We start from the raw sequence: 27617 nt of genomic DNA, 5'->3' as shown, positions 1-27617 counted from the left end.
GGGTGTCCTCCCTAGGCAAAGTCGACGTTCTGGACGCGCCGGTGCAGTCCGTTTTGTCATCCGGGGTCGTTCGGACGACGGCGTCGACAATCGGGTCAAAAACACGTCGAAATTCAAATTTCACAAAATTTCGACCCGCGATCGATCGCCTCAAAAGGTTTACTCGAGCCCTCGACGAATAACAGTGCAAGCGATGCGAATCGTGACGATCGGACGCGTCGACTCTCCGAATTGCGAAGTTTATGCGCGCGGGAGTGCGAATTGTGCAAAAGACTATCCTAAGGCTCAAAAGGTCCTACAGGAATCCCTTTTGGGTTTCCTCATGTCGGTTTCATCCTTCTAAGTGCTAGAAGTCGATACCACCCACGCGAAGCTCCAAAAGGGGACGAAAGCGGGTTGAATCTCTAAAATGAGGCGGGTCCCATTTCTAAGGTTCTAAGATAGTCGAAGGGAGATCCCTAAGGCTAGATCCTAAACCCTAAGCGGAAGACTAGACCTCACTAAAAATGAGGTCAATATAGGCCTGGTGCATTCATCCAGTCGAACCAACCAACTTGAATTCTACTAATAGCATTCAAATCTACATCACCATCACTTTGAACAAAACACCCGAGAAACCTAAAATGTTCACTACTTTTAATGATTTGATCACCCATTATTACAGCCCTGCCGCTAGGTCTACTACTACTAAAATCACATTACATATATTCAGTTTTAAATCTACTACATAATTCAAGTTGTTTCATGAACTCTCTCTAGTCTTATCCATAAGAAGTATATCATCAGCGAAAAACATACACCAAGATACATCCTTTTATAAATGTCCAGTTAGAACATCCATAACTAAAGCAAAAAGGAATGGGCTAGAGCTAATCCTTGATATAACTGAAATAGAAAAATAATTGGCCAATTCTCCTTGTGTTCGAACACAAGTAACAGGTCTAGCATACATGTATTTAATGACCTGCGTATAAGCAATATTAACAAATTTATTTTCTAAAACTCTCCAAAAGTACTTTGACTGAAACCTTATCATAAGTTTTTCTAAAAAGACAAAAATCATGTATATCCACTTTACTCTTTTTGTACTTCTCCATCAAACCTCTCAATAAATGTATAGTTTCCATAGTAGAGTAAATTGACATATATCCAAATGAATTTAGAGAAATTTTTGTATCACGTCTAACCTATGTTCAATTACTATCTCCCGTAACTTTAATGTATAATACCTTAACTTAATTCTTCAATAATTTGCACACTCTTGTGCATCCCCTTTATCTTAAAAATATGAACCAATAGACTCGTTTTCCACTCATTAGGCTTATTTTAGTTTTTAAAATAATATTAAAAAGTTTAGTATAACACAAAATTCCCAAATCTCCTAAACCTTTCACATTTTTGCTTGGAATACCATTAGATCCTATTTTTTCATAGTCCTTTTTTTTAAAGCCTTAGCAACTTTTAATTTACTAAAGCAACGGTAGAAATTGAAAACTTTGTTATCATTTACGATATTAAGATCACTAAAGTACATCATATATTCACAATATTCATTGAAAAGTTTATCAAAATATCTCACCAAGGTATGTTGAATATCCTCATCTAAGAAAAACTTCAAATGTACGTGTCGATTAACCAAAATTTGTATAAATATAAGAATTTATCTCATTCAAGCATTTACAAAATGATATAAAAACCATCAGATGCAAGGTAGAGTTTTCAAGTACTTAAGGTAGAGTTCGGTTTTCAAACCCAGCCTGCGCACTCACCCGTGACTGACACCAGCCGCGATTGTAGAAATCATGTGATTCCTCGTCCCTCACAGCTCACGATCGACTCAACTGCACCATGCCCTTCACTTACACAATTTCACGACTAGCCTTTCCTTTCCTATAGATCGGCTTGCCTTCTCACATGGCCTCAACTCCTTGTATACAAAGAGCGAAGCATAGAACGTCATAGTTCTCTTAAATACAACCGCTAATTGCCACCTTTACAACCACCAAAGTCACCTTCTCACCTCCTTTTCCCCTTGCGGAAACCCAAGCTGCCAAATCCCTTCTCTCCTCCCGCTTCTACTTCTCCCTCAAAATACAAAACCAAACTCCCTCCCAACTACCTTTCTCACGCTATCGAATCTACCATAGTTTCTTTTTCTATTTAACTAACTGCAGATAACGAGTTCTGTCAATATTTTGAGCAAATAGGCTGGATGACTTTTCCTTTGCTTGCATTTCAATAAATAATAGTTTGTACAATCTATTTTAAGTACATAATATTTTGTATAATCTATTTTATTATTTTAGGTAACTTAATTTTTAGGTAACTTAATTAATATATATTCCTAATTTAAATATTCAGCTCAAAGGAAAGAATCCTGTGCAAATATAATATTTCATTCTTTGCAGTATTGCGAAGAAGAAAACACTTTATTCTGTATGATTTCATTTATTCCTGATTGATATCTCCATTCAAATTAACGTTGACTGATCAAAAAACATCAATTTGTCGATAAAAAATTGATGACGCTGTCGAGAAAGAGCCTTCGTAAATATAACAATCGTTTGAAGATAAAAAATAATGAGAAAAAATTATAACATCATTCTCATATGCTTCTCGAATGGAATGACAGTCCACTTCGATGTGTTTTGTGCGCTCATTAAAAACGGGATTAGAAACAATCTGGATAGCGCTAGTATTATCTGCATGAAGAGAAGTAGACTTAAGCTGAGGAAATCCAAGCTCAGTCAGCACTCCTCGAAACCAAATGATCTCAGAACAAGCAGAGGACATAGCGCGATATTCTGATTCAGTAGATCACTTAAAACACTCGATCTTGTTTCTTGCTCTTTCAAGAGATTAAAGAGTTGTTGAGAAACGTGCACCATCCAATAATAGATCGGCGTGTATTAGCACAACCAACCCAATCAGCATCACTATAGGCTGCTAAAGTGATAGGAGACTCCGCAGAACAGAACAAACCACGATGAGAAGTACCTTTTAAATACCGAACAATACGTCAAACTGCAACTAAATGAAGATGTGTAGGTGCTTGCATAAATTGACTAACTTGATGCACAGAAAATGAAATATCGGGACATATAATAGTCAGATAATTGACTCTCAACCAGCTGTCGATATAGAGATGGTTCAGATAGAAAGTCATCATCATTCTTTTGATATTTGACATTTACTTCCAAAGTAGCATCAGCAAAACGATCATCTTAAAGACCGGCCAAAGCAATGAGTCCCTTTGTATAGTTGTGTTGATGAAGAAAAATACCAGCGGGAGAAGAGTGAACCTTGATTCTTGAGAAATAAGTTAATGACCCCAAATCTTTCACATAAAAAGAACCCTGAAGACGTTTCTATAGCTGAGACATCAATTGATTGTCAGATCCTGTTATGACAATATCATCAGCATAGATTAATAATAAAATGATTCCCTTGTCAGTCTTAGAAAGAAATAATAATAATTATATTGACTTTGAATAAAAGAGATGATAAGAAGGGATTGCGAAACTTTCAAACCAGACCTGTAGAGCCTGTTTCAAACCGTATAGGGACCGTTTGAGCTTATAAACATCATTTGAAGGTGTAGAAAACAAGCCTGAATGAGGAGTCATATAGACATCTTCTTTGAGATCCCCATGTAAGAATGCATTCTTAACATCCATCTGCTTTAAGAACCAACCGTTAAATGCAACAATAGATAACACCAGCCGGACAGTTGTCATCTTAGCCACAGGTGCAAATGTTTTTTCATAATTAATCATGTATTCCTGTCGATTGCCAAGAACTACAAATCTTGTTTTATATCTGTCAAGAAAGCCATCAGATCAAAATTTAAGAGAATAAACTCATTTACAACCAATGGGATTAACACTGGTAGGACATGAAACAATATCCCAAATTTAATTGTCTTGAAGTGACTGAAATTCCTCTTGCATGACTTTGACCCAACAAGTCTGTTTAGCAACCTGAAAATAAGAGGTATGAACAATAGTATTAGTTTAAAATTGCATAATATTCATATCTATCTGGAGGACGGATACGCCGGGTTGATCGTCGAATACTTATTGGAGCAATTTCTGGATCAGGGTCGGGGAAGATTGAAGGTGAAGGGGGCAGGCGTCATGTGTAGACAATGTCCAACTTGATTCGTTTATCAACAGAAGAATTATCAAATTGTGAAAGTATAATTATATATGGAGTCGACACATGATGCTGAAAGTAATATTAATGTTCAAAGAAAATCACATTTCGAGAAATATGTCATCGACTATTAATCGAATTATAACACACAAAATCTTTATGATTAAGACTGTATCCCATAAAGGCACATCGTACTGATTGAGTTGTCAACTTATGATGTTCATGAGCAGGTAGATGAACGAAGCAAACACATCTTAAAGTATGTAGCATATAATAATTAGGATGTTTATCAAAAATTTGATAATAGGGAGACTCATACTTCACTTATTGAGATGGTAAATGATTAATGAGATAAATTGTTGTAGATAAAGCTTCAGTCCAAAATTTAACAGGAATAGAATATTCTATCAGTAATGTGCACACAGTATCCAATAGATGCCAATTTTTTTGTTCAACAACTCTATTTTGTTGCGGTGTATAGGCACATGAATGTTGTAAAATAATACATTTATTATAGAGAAACGCTTGAAACTCATGAGACATCTATTCACCGTTATTGTCAGACCGTAAGGTTTTAATGCAAGCGGAGAACTGACGGAGAACTGAGTTTCAACATATGAGTTTCAACATATGCTAAAAATGTTTGAAATAAAGTAAATACTTCTGCTAAAAATAGATCCAAGTAAATTGACTGTAAGCATCAATAAATGTCACAAAATATCTATATTGAGCATGTGAAATAACTTGTGTAATTCTCCAAATATCACTATGAATAATTACAAAACATTTATTGGCACGATTGTCTGAAATAAAGAAAGATAATGTCTAACTTTTTCAAAGTTTACAAACAAAACAGTCAACTACTAAACTCTTATCTGTAGAATAAAAAACATCACTTTTAAGAAAATACTTAAACACTATATCATTTGGATGACCTTATCTTTTATATCAAATGTCTGTCTTATTCTCAACAACAGAAGAAGCTAATGAAATATTCTCAAGAACAATAAATTGTAATGGAAATAGTCTGCCCACTTTAGACCACTTCGCTATCATCTTCCCCAACATCTAATCCTGCACAATACAACTATCACGAGAAAGATGTACGTCACAGTTATTATCCAATATTTGACCACCAGAGAGTAAGTCAGTATATAATTTAAGAGAAACCAAGACATGTCTGAAGGAGGAGTTAATATCACCAATTGTCATAGTTGGAATATTATTTCCATCAGCCACCTGAATATGCTGAGTATCAGTGTACGACTGTTTGGTTATGCAATAAATCAGCTGTGTCAGTCATATGATTTGTGACGTCTGAATCAACAAACCAAAAAGAAAAAATGGAAGTAATAGTTTTACATTTCCCTTGAAAGCCGAGAGCACAAAAGACAAAGAGAATCATTTGTTGAACCATATCTGGTATGAAGGTTGAATATTGCCAGTAACTGTGGATGTCAAGCCAGGATTGTGAGTGTTGGATACCGTAGCATGAAGTGCTTGTGGTTTACGGTTTTGGGGTCGTGTGTGTAGGGCACTCCTTAAGAATATGTTCATTTTGTTTGCAATAAGTGCATACCTTATTTTAACAATTCCGCGCAACATGACCAAATTTCTTGCAGCTAGCACTGCACTGGTCACTTCCCTTTGGTCTTAGCAGCATATGCCATATTAATTATTTCTGATGATTCACATGTTGTATTGACAATAGTTTGTGTCGCCAATCTTTGTTCTTCGCGCAGTAATTGCCCAAAACAAACATCCAAACAAGGAACTAGATCTATGTTCAACAACCCAGCTTGAGCAGTTTCAAATTGAGGTCTGAGTTTCACTAAAAACTGATCACGACGACTTTTTTCATGAATAGCTTGAAAATTAGTTAAGTTCTCCTTTGACACCTTAGCATAGATAATGCCAGTATATTCGCTCCATAAATTTAGAAAGCCAAAATAATATTTTTCAATTGAAAGATTTTAACTATAATTACTCAAGTCAAGTTCCAATTATAAGCGTTTTGCAGAATTACCTTGATTATAAACGCACTTCAAGTATTTTTACATTTCATTAGTTGTACCAAAGGATCGTAAATTGTTCACCATATGAGCCTCAATAGATCCCAAAATCCAGGAAACAATCCAAGCATCATTTGCTTCCCATTGACCAAGATCTTTAGCCTCAGTAGGTGCTGGAGAAGACTCATCCATATGGCCCCAAAGCTCCTTTCCATTTAAGAACATTCTGAACTGAAATTCTCATACGACATAACTCTTTCTCGTGAATCTGATAGCTAAGATTTCAGAAGACATTCTAAATAAAATTGTCGTTGATTGATATCAATCAGAAATAAAAGAAAGCCAAAATATCCAAAAAAATCTCAATCGTTGATCTAAATCAACCTAAGAGATTCAAAGAATCGTGCACTGCCTAAAATTAGGAGAGGAGTCCGAAGCCAAAGCTAAAGCCCACGATCCTTGAGTACGAGGATCTAGGAAGTATATCGACACTGAAATATGTCGACTATACCAAAGTCTAAGATACAGCTAATGCAATCGGAGGAGAAGTAGACGAAGTGAGCCAAGTGGATGGGAACAGATGTGGTTGAGGCGGATGAAGTGCACGAAGCAGTTAAGCGGTCGAGCGGCAGTCGAACACGAACAGATCGAGCGGCAATCGAGCGACAGTTGAACAAATCGAGCAGTCCAGCGGCAGTTCGGGCAGTCAAACAGATGAGCAATCGAGCGACATAGAGGCAGTAGTTAGGGCATACGATGTTTTAGGCGAACAAGACGATCTCTCCAGGCAAAGCAACCCACTCCAAAGATTCAGATCTTAAATATTTGACGTGGCTCTGATACCATGTCAATATTTTGAGCAAATAGACTGAATGCATTTTCCATTGCTTTCATTCCAATAAATAATAGTCTGTACAATCTATTTTAGGTATATAATACTCTGTATAATCTATTTTAGGTAACTTAATTAATACATATTCCTAATCTAAATATTCAGCTAAAGATCCTGTGCAAATATAATATTTACTTCTTTGTGGTATTGCGAAAAAGGAAACTCTTTATTCTGTCTGATTTCATTTTTTTCTGATTGATAAGTTCCGGCCAATTGACTGCCTATCAAAAGCCTTTCTCCTATTTCTCCAGGTGAGACCTAATCCTTAGCACACAAAATACCTAATTTATTGAAAATAAAAAAGCTAATCATTTTAGGTTAGAATAATAAGTTATCATTAATTGTATGCATAATTTTAGTTGCTAATATTAAATCAAGAGAATTTGTACTGTAGATTGGCAATAATAAGTCCACTGCTTATACAAATAATAATTAATTCGGATTGACTGCGATGAGTTTTTCAGCTTAGATAGCTTTAATTTTTCATGCTCATTAGAGACTGTGCAATTGACTCCAAATTCTTTATGCTTAGGAACTTCGAGTAGATTTTCATCTAGCATCATTCATGAATAGTTAGCATGTTGTATCACTCACCTCGAAGTAACTATTGTATTACAGGATAAACATACCTCTTGTTGTCCCTAGTTGCTTGTATTAGATTCCTAGTTATAGTGTATGTTTGTTAGTTTTGTCACTGTGTTTTGTTATATTACTATACTCATGACGTATGGCTCCTTTATTATTCATAATGAAATAATACCTTATCATATTTTATCACTACACAGATTCTTGTATATTAGATTAAATTTTGTAGTAATAGTTTTTACTTTCATGCACGTTACTTTTGTTAATTATCTTAGATTTCTTTCATGCGATAATCATGCAGTGATATGTAGCTCAGTAGAACCCTTTTGGATATGTACTAGTCAAGTTGACAAACCCACATTGTAATGACTCTGCAGGAAATCATTAGGTTTCATTGAGTTGATGTTTACTATCTCAATTTTAGGTGTTTGGCTATATATAATTAAATGACTACTGAGTCATATATTAATGAGGTGAGATTGGTTTGAACATGGTTCATAAAGAGATACAAAATTATTTGTTAATGATTGCAGTTTATTAAATGATAGAGCATAATTATCACCATATTGGAAATTAATTCAGAGCATGTATCATGTTATATATAGACACTATATTATCATTGAAATCAGACAACCACTTGATTCCATCCATTTTTCAGCATATGTATACATAGTAAATCGTCCACTTTTTGCTTTTCATACTGTAATAAGATCAACAAAAGTGAGATTGTCCCCTGTGCGGCATAACGGTTTAGCTACGCATGGGCTTACAAAAACATTCTAAGAATAAAAGAGGTGGTTTGTCGACTTACCCCTATCTATGCTGCTTACCATGATATGATCGAGTTTCTGAATGAAATTATTTTATAATTAATACTTTTTTTCTGATGTCGAACTTATTTCCCATCAACAAGGCAGTTTTCTCATGATATAATTAACAATCAGGATCAACTACGGTATGCAGGAATCATTATTACACCTTCAAAAATAAAATTATATTATAACTGCATTTCAATAAATAGTAAGAGCAACTGGCAATTTGTCAAATATAACCTTCAGTTTATTAACATAAAAGAAAATCATGATAAGAAGAAAATTTTAACAGGAGCTCCTCACACCGCATTGGAGAGGCAGGACATTAGATCAAAATAGCAGCACATTTTATAAAAACTAAAATAAATTTATAAAAAGAATTTAGAGAAATAGTTAAAGATAAGTATTTTGAAATAGGAGGCAACACAGAAAATCATTATTTTTCTTAAGACAAAATTTGACAGTCTTGAAACTTTAACAAAATGACCCGTTATCGATTAAATAGCATGCACTCGTGATGAATATTTGTATCATCAGCACCGTATACAATTTTTTTCTATCATGTTGTGACATAAAATGTAATGGGATAGCCTTAGGTTGGGCATACCTCCAACATTCAGCAACAAGAAAATAACCACAAAAATCCAGAGATACCAACTGCAGGGAAATAGAACCACAAGTATAAGGATCACATAAGCTTCATAGGGGACAAAATAATAATCTTCCAGTATTGCAATACTAAACCTTATAATTACATACTCTGTACCATCCTAGATGATAAAAATTAAAGGGCCATTTACATACATATTACCTAATTGTTACATATTTACATATCTAACACCTAAACTTTAACTTTTACATTTACATTATAACACCCAAACATTTCATATCACATAAAAAATACCACCATTTTAACTTCTAAAAAGTAACATACAGCATTCCATGCATACGGAATGTGGTATGTATGTAAAAATTGAAGTTTAGGAAGAAGATATGTAAATACATAAAAATTGAGAGGTATCTCCTTAAATCTTCCAAAATTAAATTGTAAACATATAAAGCATGGACAACAAACAGGTAATAGCCATGGGAAGAGTGACCTAAAAATATTTAGACAATGAAAAAAATGCACCTAGTGCACGTGATTAACACTAAAGGTTTAACTTTTCGTAACAAACATTTTTACATTCCACAAAACATGTAATATTAGCTATCATATTGTAAAGCATAAAGCTTAGGAATATATCTGCTCACGACCATATAGAATTATATAAAAAAAAAACAAGTGTGAGAATCTAAAGAAAGAAGTTTTTAGAAAACCTAAACTGTACGTTCGGGATTAAATTGGGTATTGCAATAGTTTTACAAATAAATCTTCAGAATTCTTCAATATTTCCCTTTTACCAATAGGACCCAAAATAAGATCCAATTCTCAACACTCCCCCTCAAAATAGGCAAAAGATATCCACTAAGCCCATCTTCTCACATGACATAGACAAATCTAATGAACGAAGTCCTTTAGTGAGCAGCCCACAACTTGCTCTCCAGTGACTACATAACTCAACTCCAGCAGCCCGTTATTTAGCCTTTCCTTGATGAAGAAGCTATCAATCTCCATATTTTTGGTTCAATCGTGTTGCACCGGATTGTTAGCAATGTTGATTGTTGACTTGTTGTCGCATCACAACTTCATTTGAGTTTCTTGGTCAACCTTGAGCTCGATCAACAAGGCTCTTAGTCACATCATCTTGGCAACTCCCAAAGCCATGACCCTGTACTCCCCCTATGCTATTGACCTCACTACTACAAATTGTTTCTTGCTCTTTCAAGAGACCAAGTTGCCCCCTACGAACATGCAGTATCCTGAGGTGGAGCTTCTGTCATCTACACAATTCGTCTAGTCTGTGTCACAAAAGCCCTCAATGTCTACATACTCATTCTTCTTGAAAATCAATCACTTTCCTGATGCACTCTTCAGGTACCTCAAAATCTAATACACTGCATCCATATGACCCTTCATTGGATCATGCATGTAGCGGCTCACCACACTCATTGCAAAAGAGATGTCGGGTCGAGTGTGACACAAATAGATCAAACGATCAACCAATCTTTAATACCTCTCACAATCAACTGGTTATCTTACCTCTGCACTCAGTTTGGCCATTTGGTTACTTGAAAAGGTTGCATGTTCGCACCCCAGAATGTCTCTTTCCGTAAGGAAAATTAGCACATATTTTCTCTAGGACTAGGACATCGCCTCAAGTCATCCAACATCCTTCACCTCAAATTCCAAGAAAGTATCTAAGTTGTTCAAGATCCTTCACCTCAAATTCATTACCCAATTTCACATTTAGTTGGACAGTCTCTGATTTATCATCACCGGTGACAATGATGTCATTAATATATCAAGCAAGTATGGTGGTGTGACCTTCTTGTTGTCGAAAGAACATTGTATGGTCTACATTGATCTGCTGATACTCATGTCAACCATAGTCTTTCTATACTTGTCAAACCAGACTCGAGGAGATTGCTTGAAGTCATACAGTGACTTCTTGATCCTACATACCTTGCCCACTGTCTAGAATGTACTGAATTCTAGTGGTATCTCCATATATACCTTCAATAACTCACCATGAAAAAATGCATTTTTCACATCATGTTGGTGTAATCTCCACCCACCACTTACTGTCAGAGAAACCAGTGTTCTCACTGTGCTCATATTTACTACTGGTGCAAAGTTTAATCATAATCAATTTCATATGTTTGACCGTACCATTTCGCCACCAATTGTGTTTTGCACCGCTCAACTTTCTCTTCTAGAGTTTGCTTCACTATAAAAATCCCCTTGCACCAAACTACTTTTTTACCTAATCAAAGTGGCACTATCTCCCATGTTTGATTTTTATCGAGAGCCCTAAGCTCGCTCTTCATGCATAGCATAGTCGCTTTCCACTTGGGATCTTTTTTAGCAACCTGCCAACACTTGGGTACAGAGACAACGTCCAAAGATGCAATGAATAATTTATGTAAAGATGATATGTTAGAATATGAAACAAAATTATCAATGTTATGTTTCCACTCAAAACTAACCGGAGGATATCCCACATTAATGTGCGAGCTCTCTCTTTAAAATTTGGGTTTAGGAGAAAGAGGGATCATATCACCTGAGAGTTTTGAGTCAGCGGTGGACGGTGTAGGTGTCTCAAGAATTAGGAAGACTTGGACAAGGGACTAGCTAGCACAAGTGGCACTGCAGACACCATTCTCTCATTCTGTTTCTTCTTCCATGTATACTCTCTTAGCCCATCGTGGCCTGTGAATCCCACCACAACGGGTTCAATCTCCTCATTTTTTGGCTCCTCAACTGATTAATCTCACACCACAAGACAAAATATTGCTCCCACATGTACAACCCTCTCACCATTGCTATTCACCCCTCTTACCTCATATTTTCAGTATTTGGCTAGTCACCAAAGGGTGAGGTCATCTCCTATGTGCAGTATGGTTCAATTCTCTAAATGATGCATTCATGCTTACAAACTGTCTCTTCTCTATCAGGTTCCAGCAAACATACCCTTTTGGGTAGCATAATAACCTACGAACACAAATTTCACAACTTTGGAATTTGGATTCTCTATTGATGGCTTGTTATCTTTCACAAACATACACAACCAAAGACATTCAATTAGAAGACACCGCTAATATCTTATATCAACATCTGATAAGGAGACTTCCAATTCAACACACTCAATAGCATCCTGTTGATCAATTGAGAAGCTCTCAAAACTGTTTACCCCCAAAAGTGGTTTGGGGCGTTCATTGTGATCATCATGCTTAGGGTAACCTCTAGAAGTTGTATACTCTTCATGTATGAACATGTGGTTTGATACTGTATCCCTCGGGCTGACAAGCATTTCCCAAATGCTTTTTTGGTATATTATATCCCATTATCAAACCTCAAAATTTTTATTGCACCATGTTGAGTTTGGATTGCCTAGTGGAAGTCTTTAAAGCAATAAAATACATCAACCTTATTTTTCATTAAATATAACCAAGTAATACGATAAAAGAAATCAATAAAGGTCACAAAATATCGATTATCATTTATAGAGCTTGAAGAACAAGGTCCATAAATATCAGAATGAATCAGATCAAAAATACCAAAACTTCTATCCCAGAACTGATATAAGAGCTCCAAGTAAGTTTGTCAAACTCATAAGCATCACAAATAAGCTTTTATTCATTTGTCTTTTTATACAAAGCATGATCCAACCGACTCAATTAACTAAAATAAGAGTGTCTCACGCATCTATGATGTAGCAGCAACATATTCTTCACACTCCTCCCAGATTCTCCTACTCCATCACTCTTTATCATGGATGTCAAAACTGAGTTCATCCCCTACTAATCTGAGTACCAGCGTCCACCATACACGTTCCAATCTCAAGTGTCCAGCTCATCCCTTTCCCTTAGAAGATAAACTTAAGAATATAAAAGAAAAAATAATACATTTTAGTTGGAGAATAATGACATTGACGGATAAAATATTCGTTGGAAAAGGAGCATACAAAATATTGACCAAAGTCCTATAATTAGTACCCTTACGGCAACCTTATCAACTACAGGTTGTGTTTCTCTGATACTGTTAGGACAGTACAGAAAGAAAACTCTCTAACAGTACATATCACACCTCGAGATACATCAAAATCTACTATCATTCTAATGATCATGAGGTGGAAACGAAGAAAAAAGTATGTGTCACATGTAACTTTGTCATAGTGAGCATAAGTGATAATATTACACCTTCATGATGACTGGTTGGAAGCATCCTTAGTCTCATCTCCTGTTAACTTTTGTATTCTCTTCAATAACTCCAAACACATGATCCTCATTGGTAAAAACCACATATCTCTCTTCTGCTACCATCAAATTTGACAGGTAGCCCCCTTTTCAACCTTTTCGACCACCACGATCTCCACCCTGCCCAGATCCACCCATTTCTCCTTAGGTGGCTTAGGACAGATCTTGCTTAGATGCCCAACTTCACTACAGTTGTAGCACTTGTAAGTCTTCCACTCGACATCTCTCACGTAGCCCTCAGTCCCAATATAGCTTCAGCTTTGCCTGGATATCCTTTATCATTCGAATGTCATCCACTGATGAGGCAATCAACGAAATCATTGCAATGCCTAAAAATTACCTATTTTTTCATATATATTTTATGTTCATTTTAAATGATATTACCTTTAAAGAAATGTATTTTGCATAGTTTTGGCTTCAGGTTCAAAAAATGGACTTTTAAAGAAAAGGAAGCAAAAATAGTGCAATGAAATCATATTTTAAAGAAATATTGTTTTCATGCTTATCTTGTAGGTATAACTGTCAGGAGCGAAACACAATTGAAACGGGATAAAACAGAGCTGAAACGGAGTCAAACAGAGCAAAACGTAGGAGCTGCAGTAAGGTGGCGCCAGAGGCGCCAAAATCCAGAGAACATGCGCAAGAGGCGCCAAAATCTAGAGAACAAGTGCCAGAGGTACCAGAGACGGTTATGGACGAATTTTTGGCGGTTTTTTATTATTTTGCGATGTTCTATAAGGCTCTAAGTAAATCAAACGCCAAATGAAGTGATTCAATGAATTTAGACACTTGGGAAAGGCTCTTGAATGAAGAGATATGTCTCTTAGATGAAGAGATTTGTCTCTTGAAATGAAAAGATGTCTTTTGGGAAAAAGATGGAATTTTGTCCCTTTAAAATAGGTGGGTTGACGCCTCCCATCAAGGTGTGTGTATGAGGGGAAAATCAAGAGGAATGCTTAGGGATATTAGAATATGAGTAGAAATATATATTTCTCCCTTTTCTGAGAGATTGCAGAGGGGATTTTTAGAGAAGCTGTAAAGAATTGTACTAGCATTGCATGGATCAGTGGAAAACTTTATGGGAGAGATTTCAATCCTTCTTTCAAGGGGAAAAAATAAAGTGTTGTGTTTTTCATTATCTTATGACTTTGTAAACACTTATCTAATTGATTTATTTTGATGTAATGAAGTTTTCTGTTGTATTTCATCTATGTTTTGTGAGTAGTTTTTTTACTTTTCTTCTTGTTAGGACATAGTCGCATGAAAAGATTATGTCGTTGTTTTCATTTTACTTTTCTTTTGCAATGAGTCGGATTCATGTATAGGATTTTGGGATGCATGTTAGTATGTGTTTTAATTATAAATGTAATAATTTTTACTTAAATCTCATTTACATTGCAATTTAAGTCTGTTGTAATGTTAAAATTTATTGAGAAACATAAGATCCGAAAGGGCTATGTTGTCTAGCTATGTTGTCTACAATAAAGTAAGAATCACATTTAATTTCATAGATGAGAATATAGTTCATGGGTTGAGTACAAATAAATAGAGAAATATACTTTGATGGGCGTAGAATTGGAGATTTTAGGGTGACAGACTAAAATCCTCAATTTGGTTCAGTTGTTTGGAAACTAAAGCAAGATTGTTAACCCTCAAGAGAGGGAGAAGTGGGAGCTCTGGAATGGGAGTCAGTATACTCTCAGTCTAACCACGGATTTAGGAACCAAATTTTGGATTAATTAATGTTCTTTATGCACTCGACAGATGATAAAGAATAAGATTGTTAATATTTGGCACATACAATATTTAATGCATCTCATTCTTAATATTTGACACATACAATATTTAATGCATCTCATTCATATACATTATCCAATTCACTACAAATAATAGTAGTTTCTAACATCTCAAAATTCTTCAAACCAATTCATCCAGAAAGTGTTATCTTTAGAATTAAAATTTTTATTTAGTAGTAGTTGTTTTTTGTTTTAAACATAAGATTTACATTTAGGAGTACTTGTTAGAAAAATCACTTAAATCGACCTTCCAAACTAGGAACTGATAGTAGTATACTAGAATTAGCCTAAGAGATTTCTTACATCGCTTCTCTGTGGGATCGATACTGGAGTTTTTAAAGAAATCTCTATATTACTTAAAGAGATGCGTGCACTTGCGTAGAACCACTAGTGTGTGAACAATTTTCTATTTTTTATAACATTTCAAAATTACTGCATAATTTCGGGACATGTCAAGTTTTTTGCATTGTTAAATTGACATAAAAGACACAGAAAAACAGCACACATCAGGGGCGCATCAACCATCAAGCTAAAAAGTTAGGAGTAAAGTAAGGCGTGTGCGTTCCTCCACTCATCTCCTTCAGCACTATCACCCTTTGGCTTAACCTTAACTCCCGTCATATATCCCTGTAGTCTTTTCCCTACTAGAGCAGCAACAATACAACACAACCAACTGAAATACATGGCCAGTCCATCAAGCTTCAGATCCACAAGAGGGAGATCTAGCTTCACCTGTATCGAAGTACGTGATGTGGTAGTGGCTCCCGTCAAGACGTTAGCTCTCTGTATGAGCTCGACTAGAACATTTAGAACTTCTAGATCCATCTTCTCCAGAAGTTTCAATCTTGTACCTCCCGCATTATCTCCTTCTGACATCCTCAATCATAAGGATCAAGTCTAGATTGCACACGACTTCGTTCCTATCCTCAAACAAAATTTCCCTGGTGTTCCACCGAAGCTTTGCCTATTACTTCCTTCCTCGAGTGCAAATCAATCAGCCAAAGCCTACATACTCACAAACCAGCGCAAAACACTGCTCCTTACGCTCTTGATCGCTACGAATCCAATCGTCTACACCCCCTTTGTCGCAGGAGTCGCACAAGCTGCAGGCTATGTCGAAGCCTCTCCACGCCTCTGCCTCACGCGCAACCCCATTCCTCCTTGCCTTCCCAGTTAGCTATTGCGATCTCTTCGGTGCCTTTTCAGCTAGCTCTAATTGCATTTCTATCGTGAAGGCATATGCATCACAACGATATGATCGTCTTTTTCCCAGCTAGCTCTTACAACGACTATATCTTGATCTCGTGTTGCTTCGGCAATCATATTGTTTCAACGATTGCGATCGTGGCGACACAAAGGTACGACAAATGTGATCCCTTCTTTTCTTATGAGAGACGTAGACGAACCTGCACACACTGAGCGGGTCTCCCGATCACCGATCCCGACTCTTTGGATTGAGTAGCAACGAAGACTTATGTTAGGACTCTGATGCTATAAAGGAAGAATTTTTAATAAACCAAGCCTGTACATTCATAACATGGGCTTAATAGAATATTACAATGGTTTTACAAATAAACCCCTAGACTACTTCAATATTCCCCTTTTACCAATAGGAACCTAAATAAGATTCAATTCTCAACAGAATCTAAAATTAAAATAGAACTCTCATCTAATTGAAATTGTGCAACCATTCATACTTAATTTGTATCCAACATGCATCCACTCTATGTCCAAAAGATTTCCTATAGCTTATCAAAAATTGTTTTTTAACAAGAATAAAATAGCTAAATGATACAAAATAGAGTCGAGCGATATTTTTGTGAGTGTATCCAGCTTGATGTGCCAAACATAGTGAATTCATGGAATCATTGTATAAAAATTCACTGAATGACCGAACATGACATAATGGCCTTTTAAGAAAATTTGTGACTTCTACTTTGGTACGAAAGATCGAAGAGTTCACCTTCAAAGAAAGCATTATGAACAAGATTACCTGATACCAACCACTTTCTTAAAGTCGGCTTCAAGGGCTCGAACCATGTATTTATGAAAATCAAACTTGCGGTTACCCTTGCAATGAGCCTACATGATAAAGAATATCAACTTCAATAAATCAAGAAAAATTTACATATTTTTCTACACAATTCTGCTATATTTGCATATCTAAAACCTAAAATTCATTTTTTACATACATGCCACCTTACCTATGCATTAAAAGGTGCATTTTACATTTTAAATGTTAAAATGGTGGTCTTATTTATGTATTGTGAAGGATTTTGGTGGTATAAATGTAAAAAGTAAAATTCAGGTGTTAGATATGTAAATACATAATAATTGGGTGGTATGTATGTAAATGCCCCTAAAATTAATTGAAAATTTTAACAAACATTAAGAAAAAATCATAGAAGAGTAAGAGCTGTCATCAACCCACAACATAAAAAACCAACCAAGTAAAAAAAAAAAGGATAATTTAAAAGTAGTTACCATAATGAAGCCAAGTCTCATTGTCGTGTAGTCTGATTTTGTTACTGATCCAAATATTTGCTTAAAGAAGGAATGCTGAAAAAAGAATCGAAGTAATATTGAAAAAGTCATGGAAATAGACATATCAACATCTTAAGCTCCACAGAACACAGATGATATAATGCAGAAATACAAATAAACCAATAATGTATGTATGGCTACAGTAACGAAGGGGTCATTTGGTGTAATATTTTTTTTTACTTATTTTTATTTTGTTTATGTTTTAACATGAAATAAAATGTTTGTTTTTTATGTGACTAGTATTAGAAGAAAACAAAAAATTGCAATAATGAAATCTAGAAGGTGGGGATGCAAGTGGACTATGGGAATAAGTTAATTGCAAAGGTAAATGACGCAAGTCGGAGGTGGAGTCAAAGCTCTTCAAGCGGACAGGGAATTCCCCTATTCTACTTCCCTTTTGTGTTTTTGACTAAGTTTCACTACAGTGCTCCTTGCGGCTTCTTTGAAATATGTTTTGAAAATTAATTAAAAAAAATTCAAAGTTGCATTTTGCATTTTCTTAAAACAGAGTAGTTTGTTTCTAAAAATAAAATTGTAAAAAAAAAAAAGTAAACAGACCCATTTATTATCATTTTAACCATTATTTAGAAATAAAAACAAAAACAAAAACAAAAAGCAATCCTATACAGCACCTAAGTTGCTACAATCAAGATCTTAATAGACACATCACAAACCGTATCTTGATTCTCACATTTAAAAATAATCAAAACATTCGAAAATGTATCATTCATCTTCAGTAGCATCATGTTCTTGGTTAATGCTCAGAGTAATTAAAAAAAGCTCCATTGTATGGGTATAATGTTGAACTGCATGAAATAAATTTTGGAAATAATAAAGATACAGGTCTTCTTACAGCTAGAATGATATTAGGGCATTTTTCATGCATACCACCCAATTCTTATGTGTTTACATAACTAAGACCTAAACTTTACATATAACATTTATGCCACCCAAATCCTTCATATCACATAAAAAATACCACTATTTTAATTTCTAAGAAAATGAAATACACATTTTCATGGATTGGTAAGGTGGCATATATGTAATAATTCAAGTTTAGGTGTTAGATATATAAATAAATAGGGATTGAGTGGTATGTATGCAAATTTTACATGATATTACTACTTACCAGCCAACTTAGGATCACAGAATCCTTGCCAATGCCAAGAAAACGGCGCCTAACGAATTCAGTTTGGTGAACATGAGTGATTGATGGGGAAGTAGAAGCTGCGTGAATATAATAAAAATCGTAAGGAATAATATTTTTGTTAAAAAAAGAAATTGTGGCGCAATTCTGTAGCCGGATTAGAAATATATCACATTCAGTATGGAAGGAAGGCTGATAGCAAATACCATTGTCAGCAGTTTCTTTATGGATGGAAATTTCCCAGTGCTTCCATTGGCGTATCTATGTAAAATGAAGCTAGCATTAGCATATTAAAGACAGTACCAAAGTTTTAATTTTTTTACGGATGAACTCAAGGATGTGTGCATACAAAAAAAGAGAAAGAGAGAGATGTCAAAAAAAGTCCATAGACTATTTGGAGGGAGAAAATGACCGGGTGACAACTCGGCATGGTCGGTGGCCATCTCATTTGTGTATGAGGTCTATGGCAAGCTGTCGCCCGGCCATTCGTCGTCCACACCTGCGGATGACGGACACAATATTTTCTCTTTTGGAGGGGGTCATTTTGATCCCGTATCAATTTAGTCCTCAGACACTTTTAATATGGGCTAAAATAACCCCTGGAGAAGGACTATTTCAGCTCCAATTCAAAAAGTTTGGCACTAATTTGGCACTTTTATAAACTATAAGACTAAGATGATCCCATGTAAATAATCAGGGCACTATTTTGACACTTACAAAATTGTAGATTTTAATTACCTTAGCACTTCCTAAGAGCATAGTTATAACACTAAGAATCACATGAGTTGTAGCCAAAACAAAGATAAAAATATGAAGTTGATGGATTGCTTCAATCGATAGCAGTGGAACCTTTCCCTGTAAAAGGAAAAATAGAGCAGATAATTAATGAGATCAATGCATGACTTAGCAAATGAAGCAAAGTAAAGCATCTCTCCTAATTACCATTCTTTGACTCAATAACTCACACAAACACACAGATACGTTGAGTAGTAAACCAAGATAATGGTTGCTAAAAGGTTGCTAAAAGGTTCTTACTATGTGCAGATAGTCATAAGTATCATATCCTACAGAAATTATAATTCAATAGACAAGTCCTAAATGTATTTAATACTTATTTGCTACACATTGGTTATATGAATATATAGATATTGTTTTAAGTAAATGTCCTGAGAGCCCTAATGGACATTTGGTGATGAAATCCTGATAAAAATTTTTATCATAGGGTGAAAATTAGTTAAAACTTAAAGATCGCTTGAAACATAATGAATTTTCAATCAATAGAAAATTTACTTAATTATTTCAAGTCATCTCACAAGACAAAATATTTGAACACAAAAAAAAAAAAAAATTGATCTAATTTCGAGCATAGGTGTAAACCAACAATTAGTTAGATCAGGTTGATAAGCTTTATTAGAGCCTAAACTAAGTTCATAAGTCATTGAATATGAATCTACTCCACCACAAAAAACTTGGCATTTCGCAAGTTTGAACTTGTCCAATGCCTTAAATTGTTGAGAGCTTGACGATGCTAAGTCCCCCATTGTTGTGAAAAACGAGAGCAATAAAGCGAAAAATTGGAACGAGAAATTCACAAAACAGAAAACACAGCGGAACACACCGATTTACGTGATTCGGCAAATTGTCTACGTACACGGAGCTGCAAAGGATTTTATTAGCTTGAGGACTTACACCCGTCCATCACCTTGAAGATTATAAGAAAAGAATTCTCTCTCTCCTCACCTTTCTCTCTCTCCCTCCCTCTAAGCCGAGAGCTACACAAGAAGAAGAAGAATACAAAAGAAAAGCGGTTTTCTTTTTCCCCATAAACTTCGCACCGAAAGACCAAGACAAGGGAGCAGCTACTATGCGATATTTAATTATTCCGTAAGGTTAATCGCATGCTTCATCACCTTCTTGTGAACACAAAAGTATTTATAAATATTCTTTTAGACCCATTAAGGAAAACCTTAATTGCGAATATCCCTCCTCCATATTTTTGGCTTTAATCGCGAAATCTAGAGAAGCGTTGGCGACAGGTTAATTAAGGAAGGCTAATTAATATCATAATTAACACCTTTAATTATTACCAAAACTGCAGTGGACCGAATCTCCACTTTCCTCAATACCCATGAGACAAACCCTACTTGGTCCTCATAACTCGATTATTGAACTTGTCAGAGATCCATGAAGATGTTTATTTGATAAGTCTATTCATTGATAAAACTCAACTACTAGCTCAAAAGTACTCGCCTATTAATGAGAGATCTCCAAGAGAACTTGATCTCTATCTAAATTCAACTTAAGTTCCCTCCAAATAGAAAACTACCAGCAGGAATCATCTGCTACACAGTTTTCTACGCAAAACTTACCTATGAACTTAAAATTTTGTCATGTGGGCCATCCTATATTGCCAACCTCAGTCCTCAAATATAAATAAGCATTCACTAGTTGATCTTGGGTATGACAGAATCTTAAACGTTTAGCAAAAATTCTATTTCAATTGAATCTTTCTAGATATTTGGACAGATTCTCTCTCATAAATCTCTCTAAGCTCTATTTAACAGAATGTTTCTCTTTGGCTGAGAGGTAAATTATGTAGATTGTAAACTTAAAACATGAAATAGAATCTTTAAAACCGAATATTCATTCTATTTATCTTTGTTCCTTTGATGTCAATATATATATATATGTAGTAAGGTTTTAGTACTTGTCATGGACAACATTGTATCCAACATCCTCAAAAATGCAAAAAAGTGTGAAAATGCTAAAAACTAAGAACCAGGTCATAAAGTTTCCTCAGTATAAGGAAAGTACGAGCAAAACTAGCAACCCAACCATTATGCCACCGCTAATCAACTAAATCACATTGAAGATCATCTTACCAGAATGATCTAGGAAACCACTACATGAACCATGTAGGTTGCTCTAAAGAACGTTTCTCAATCGACTCTCATGTGAATGTTTTTTCAATGAAGATAACAGAGGTCAGTCTCAATCACAACTTAATTCTTATTCGAGACTCCAATGATGGCCTTCTTCACTTTGTTAACTATTCCTATTTGACAATTAATAGCACAGTAAAGTCCATACTTCTCTTCCCAACCTTTAAGGAGGCACCACTGCCTTCCTTCGAGAAGCATTGCCTCCATCACCAAGATAAAGCAATTATTTATTACCTAGTTTGTCGATGCTTAAAGGCCAGTAATAAATTTTTTTGCACTTCTGAACAAAAGTAAGATCTTAATGAGCCACTTTCCCTGCCACTGCAAATACTAGATCTTCATTGTCAACCAAGAAGCATCACTCAAGAACTTCCAGGAGGACTTTTCCATTCTATTCTTGATCTGACATTGGCCCAGTTCTTGAATTCCTTAATAATCGCATCAATGTAGTACAATCATCATATGACCTTGGCTTCAACCTACAAGCCACACCATTCCAAACCTAGAAATGAATCTTAGCACTGTGTCCAATATCACATAAGCAAGTCACGGCATAATAAGGATAGGTCCTTTAAGAGGTCACATCATCATCATCAGTACAACACCAACATAAAGGTTTCTGCCCTAAGACGCGAGAATAAGCATTCTACCTATGGCGACTAGCAACGGAGTGATGACTTCTAGAATCTAGGTGAATGGCTTATATTCCTCTGCATGTGTATCTCGTAGAGATCGTAGATATAATAATACCCAACAAGAAAAATGTTCATTGGCCATTGCTGATGCATGAATCGATGTATGCTTTTGATCCATCATAGTACTCTATTTTTCATAAAGATCAAGAGTATTAAAGGAAAGATTGCCACCACTATAGCCATAACGAAGAACTCGCCCACTTTAGCAAGTTGAAGGAGTATCCTTTTCTTTGTACACTCTGAACTCAATTTTGGCAGTATTTGGACGATTCAACCATACAAACCAAGGCAAAGAGTAATCTTAGTACTTTGTTGCAATCTCATGCACGCAATTTGAAGGTCATCAAACCAAATTAAAAAAAAAAAAAAACTTGTGGGTCATTTAGGATCATTTGTTGTTTTTATTTTTTCTTAATTTAATTTATTTTATGTTTCTACATATTGATATAAAATTAAAATATGTTTAGCATCTTAAAATTAAATATCCATTTTTATTTGTATTGAATATCACATAAGTTAATTTATTTTATAATTTAAAAAAGCTACTTGTAAACAAAATGGATATGTCATTGGGAACAGCAACAGATGGCCCAATTGTTGGCATGGGGTTGAGTAGCACAGGGCTGGGCGGAATGATGGTGTGCAAGAAATGAATTGAAAAATAAAATGGTGATTTATTGATTCTTCAATCTACAAGTAATGTGGATATAAGATGCACTCTCTTTGAATAGGCCACATAAGTAATGAATAAAAGTTATGAAGACGATCAATTTAAATTGTGGATTTATATAGAGAGTGCAACATTACTTTTTAGATTTATAGTCTAAAGTTATGGATGATTTGACCTAATCTTGGCATAGAAGCAGTTCAAAATATTTGTATTTGAATTGGTGGGCGGGGTGTGCCTTAAATTTAGATCTAATATCAAATTGGCTTGATGTGATCCATGCCTAATTCAATTCTAATCGGAATGGATAAAAGTTAAAGTTGATTTTTTTATTTAAACCCAAATTTGAATTGTGCCAAAGTTTTTATTTAATTTATTATTTAATTTTTGATTGATCCTTGAGCTTCAACTCAAATTGATAGTCCTATCTTAAATACAAAATTATTTTAGCGAACTGCAAGCTTATCTTTTTATTACAATGAGATGTCAAAATTGACTAAGAAAATCAATTTTTACAGAATGATTTTGTCCTATAGATTTTGGGCAGTTGAATTTAAACTGTTCTGAAAAAAAAAATTTCAAGCTCCATCATGTAGTTGCACATAGCCAGAAATAACTGACACTTTTCAACTAATAAGAACTTGAAAAGCCCTTAAAACTAGCAATTTCATTCGCACGCTTAGAATAATTGAAAATAAAACTACGACTTAAAGACATATTTCCCACCTACAAATCCACCAAAGGAGCTTTTAGTATGATTTATAATATTCATAAGCTCAAAAAACGAAAAGAAAATTATTTTCATTCATAAGGGACCAATCTCAATGTTCTCTAGCATAACTAATTAATTGCACAATTGCAAAGAAAATAGTCAGCATGTTTTCTATTGTAAGGGTACTGACATTCAGTCCACAAAAATAACAAAAAACAATCTGAATTCTCCAATCAACTGTTTCATATGAAGTAGGACCAAGTCAAATTAATTAACGTTATTTTATTCTATACATATAAATCCTCAAAAGTTGACTCTGCAAGCTAATGAGATTCAAAGACAAAATTATCCACAAAGTTTTAATGCTTTTGCCGGCCCAACTATGTCCAAGCCTGCTCCCATGGACTTTCCACCAAACCTTCCTACATTTCTAAAGATGAGGCCACAGCCACACATCAGAATAATTATAAAATATAAATATTGAAATAACTACTATATGCATCCACGGAAACAGGATGGTAGTTTAGTAAAGTTGTATTTGCAAGCGATTTTTCTGTAATGCATGTGGTTTGAACAGGCGTTGGTCATTACTTCATAAGATTATTTTAAATATTGGTGTGCTTCATAATACTATTCTCTTTCAAAAAGAAAATTAGATATGTATTTCATTTGACTTTTATATTGAAAATAAAAATTGATGGGCATGACTGTCATGATCAAATTTAGTCCAAACTCTATAAAAATATCAATATAGCCCCCAGGATTTTTTAAATATTACAGTCTGAGGTTTAGTATGATAATTTTATAAAATCCGAAACTACAACGAACCCATATAAATAGTCAGGATACTATTTTTATACTTCAAATTGTGAACTTCTGATAAAAAATTTGATAGTGACATATGTTTTTATAAATAAATTTATCAATTCAAGTAACTTCTAAAAATCTGAGATTTTTCAGATTTATACCAAAAATGGGACAATTCCATACAACCACCCGGAACATGTTATTTACAAATCATCCAACCTCTTTCCAATATCAAAATTCATATTAAAACCCCAACTCATCTTTTTTTTTATCAAATTCCCACTAGTTTGATTGTGGCACACCTAAATGCACCGTTTCGGTGGTTCAAAAAATTCACATGAGGGGTTTTGTAAATATCAACGTCTTGGGTTGTCTCTATGTAATTATCCCAAAAACTTAAATCTACCCTTGATCATATCATCCACGTCGCCGACAAACAGCATCAAGCCGTCGCCGCGTTTCGCTTGATGGACCCTGGACGGCACATCGAACAGAGCACGTTCAACGTGGCGTGTGGACCACTAGGAAATCAAAGGCAGCCATAGTTGAGCAAATTCTAAGCTATTTTTTTAACCCAAATATAGTTACAGTGTTGAACACGGAATCTGGAATCAGAAGCTTTTAGTATTCAATCATATTATTTACATAAATTTTTATATTATTTCGCAAAACAGAATATCATAAAAATTTGATATAATTCACAAGAATTTCAATAAATATACCATAATTAATTTTCTCCGCAGTTTTTCAGATTAAAAAGAACAATCAATATCAAGAATACAGAATTTGTGAATGTGCAAGAGGGTTAAAAATTTGAGATAAGAAAATTACATATTTAAAATTAATTATTGTAATTATATTTCCTTCAATCCAAAGGAAGCATTCGTCAAAGCAGAATGAAAATTGAAAAGGAAAACATGTATGAACAGAATTGAACTTGCCTTTCTAGCACAGTGCTGAAGCTCGGTACCAGAACCTCCGCCGGCGAGAAGCCTCCGGCCGCCTCCAAGAACGCCGGCGAAGAAATCGGAGGTGTAGTGGGCGGTGCCGCGGGCTTCGCCGCCGTTCCCCTCGCCGGCGAGATCTTCGCTCTTGCAGGGCCGCATGTGATGAGTAAAACTCTCAGGAATACAAATCTTCTGAATCGCTCCTTGGAATACCACCAATAGCAGCGAAATGAATCCCATCAACATCAGCTCTGCAAAGCCCTAGAACTCTCAATCTCAGCATCCATACAGAAGCAGAAGAAGAAGCATTTCAATGGTGAGGGTTACTTGCCTTCTTTCATCTTCTGGAGGGCCTGGAAGAGGGGTTTCTGGTTCTTGCGCATGAATCGCTGCCAATATGAGATCATTAGAAATTCATCAGAGAAATGGATGTCTGAGGAGCCGATCAAATCAATACCTTGCCAAGGCGATGGAGGAATCGCTCGAAGAAAAGAGAGATGCACACAATGATTGTGCAAACAACGGCGACGATCCATGTCGGAGTTCCGTCAAGCCTTAACTCCTCTCCTCCTCCTCCCTCGGCCATTTGCTGCACACAGTTTGCCCGCTTCCCTCTAGCGCTAAAAGGCGGTTGGCTGCAAAGTGCAAACAGTATTTAACTATACATTAGATTTATTAAATTCTGCAAATTCAGATTTATCAAATACAGATTGACTCCTAATGCAAAAAATGCATGAGTACTCCACTCACTGCTGGGCACATATACAGGATGGCCCCACCCTTTATTAAATTATTTAATTTTTTTTACTAAAATGACTTTAACTGTACATGTGGCAGACAATGATTAGAATAATGATATATTTTTAATATTTTTTCAATAAAAAGTCACTTAGATTAAAAAAAAAAAAGTAGGAGGATGTGATTACATACAGCACCTAGAACAATTGATAAAATCTCAACTAATGTGTTTCTTTTTTATCAAATTCTCAATGATTTTATCGCAGCACGCGTAAATACATCGACTCAGCAATTCAAAAATAACAATCAAGTGCTTCATTTTGTAAATAGCAAATTTTTTGATATAATTCAAATCTTGATCGAACCAAGTTTTCATTATATCAAATATTATTTGAAGTGCAACTGAAGCTCGTGAGAATATTATCTAAACCATATATGAATATATCTCAATCCTTGCATAAGGCATATTTCAAATATTATCTCAATTCTACTTGAACCTTATTCAAATAATATTCAAATATGATTTGATCATCCCTCAAGCCCTGTTCAAATTTTATTCGAGCCCAACTTGAACCTCGTTCGAACAATGCACAAATAGGGTTTGATCGAGTCCCATTGTGATTCCAAATTCTTCTATGGTGATGTTAAAATCATGGTTCATAAGGTTCAGATCACGTTTTAGTAAGGTTTAGATAAGATACTCGTAAAGTTAAAATACGGTTAAACTCTACTCGTAGATTTTTCTATTGTTATTGAATGCCGGAGAAATAATGGAGGTTCATGATGGTTTGATCATATTACGATGGTTGAACATCGATGCTTAGGCATTGGTGGTTATGAGATAGTGGACGAGTTATAGTAGTTAGGTGATGGTGCCAATATGATGGCGGACGAGCTGTGATGACTAGTTGATGACAATTGGACTACAATGACTGCACAACAACAATTGTTGTTGGGACCAGCGATATTGAGTGTTAGACAAGGCTTTTGAGATTTTGTTAACCATTTAAGTTCTCTTTGGGCTCAAGTATGTTTAATGTAGAGAAATAATATAGTAATTTTAGTTGAAATTACATCAATTGAGGTGTGCATATTCTTAATAATATTGTAATTGAAAGCTCTTGAGTTCATTGAATTGCTCCTATGGTTACACTTGTTTTGATTGTTAAGTATGTGTGATTCAATGATTATTTATTCATTCAATTAATTAGGAAAGATTTCAAGTGATAAGATAGTACCACACAATTCTCATGTATTCTCATATCTAGCACCCAATTTTTTGTATTTATATTCATAACACATGGTT

The 27617-nt window shown here is 35.1% G+C and overlaps 1 protein-coding gene across 1 annotated transcript in view; it reads right to left on the bottom strand.

Annotated features, from left to right (window-relative positions):
* Positions 1-26206, bottom strand: part of LOC110018484 (MLO-like protein 1) — a 52200-nt gene extending 25994 nt beyond the window's left edge. The window contains exons 1-9 of the mRNA XM_020715818.1: positions 26031-26206; positions 25905-25962; positions 25568-25824; positions 19542-19658; positions 19010-19064; positions 18786-18883; positions 17597-17671; positions 17106-17194; positions 9064-9113 (exon numbers count right to left, since the gene is read on the bottom strand). Of these exons, the coding sequence (XP_020571477.1) occupies positions 9064-9113; positions 17106-17194; positions 17597-17671; positions 18786-18883; positions 19010-19064; positions 19542-19658; positions 25568-25824; positions 25905-25962; positions 26031-26159 (928 nt within the window). The 5' untranslated portion in view covers positions 26160-26206. The remainder of the gene's footprint in view (positions 1-9063; positions 9114-17105; positions 17195-17596; positions 17672-18785; positions 18884-19009; positions 19065-19541; positions 19659-25567; positions 25825-25904; positions 25963-26030) is intronic.
* Positions 26207-27617: the final 1411 nt, after the last annotated feature.

The sequence above is a fragment of the Phalaenopsis equestris genome, unplaced genomic scaffold, assembly GCF_001263595.1.
Source record: "Phalaenopsis equestris unplaced genomic scaffold, ASM126359v1 Scaffold000022, whole genome shotgun sequence".
Classification (NCBI taxonomy): domain Eukaryota; kingdom Viridiplantae; phylum Streptophyta; class Magnoliopsida; order Asparagales; family Orchidaceae; genus Phalaenopsis; species Phalaenopsis equestris.
This window is presented reverse-complemented; position numbering and strand designations above follow the sequence as displayed.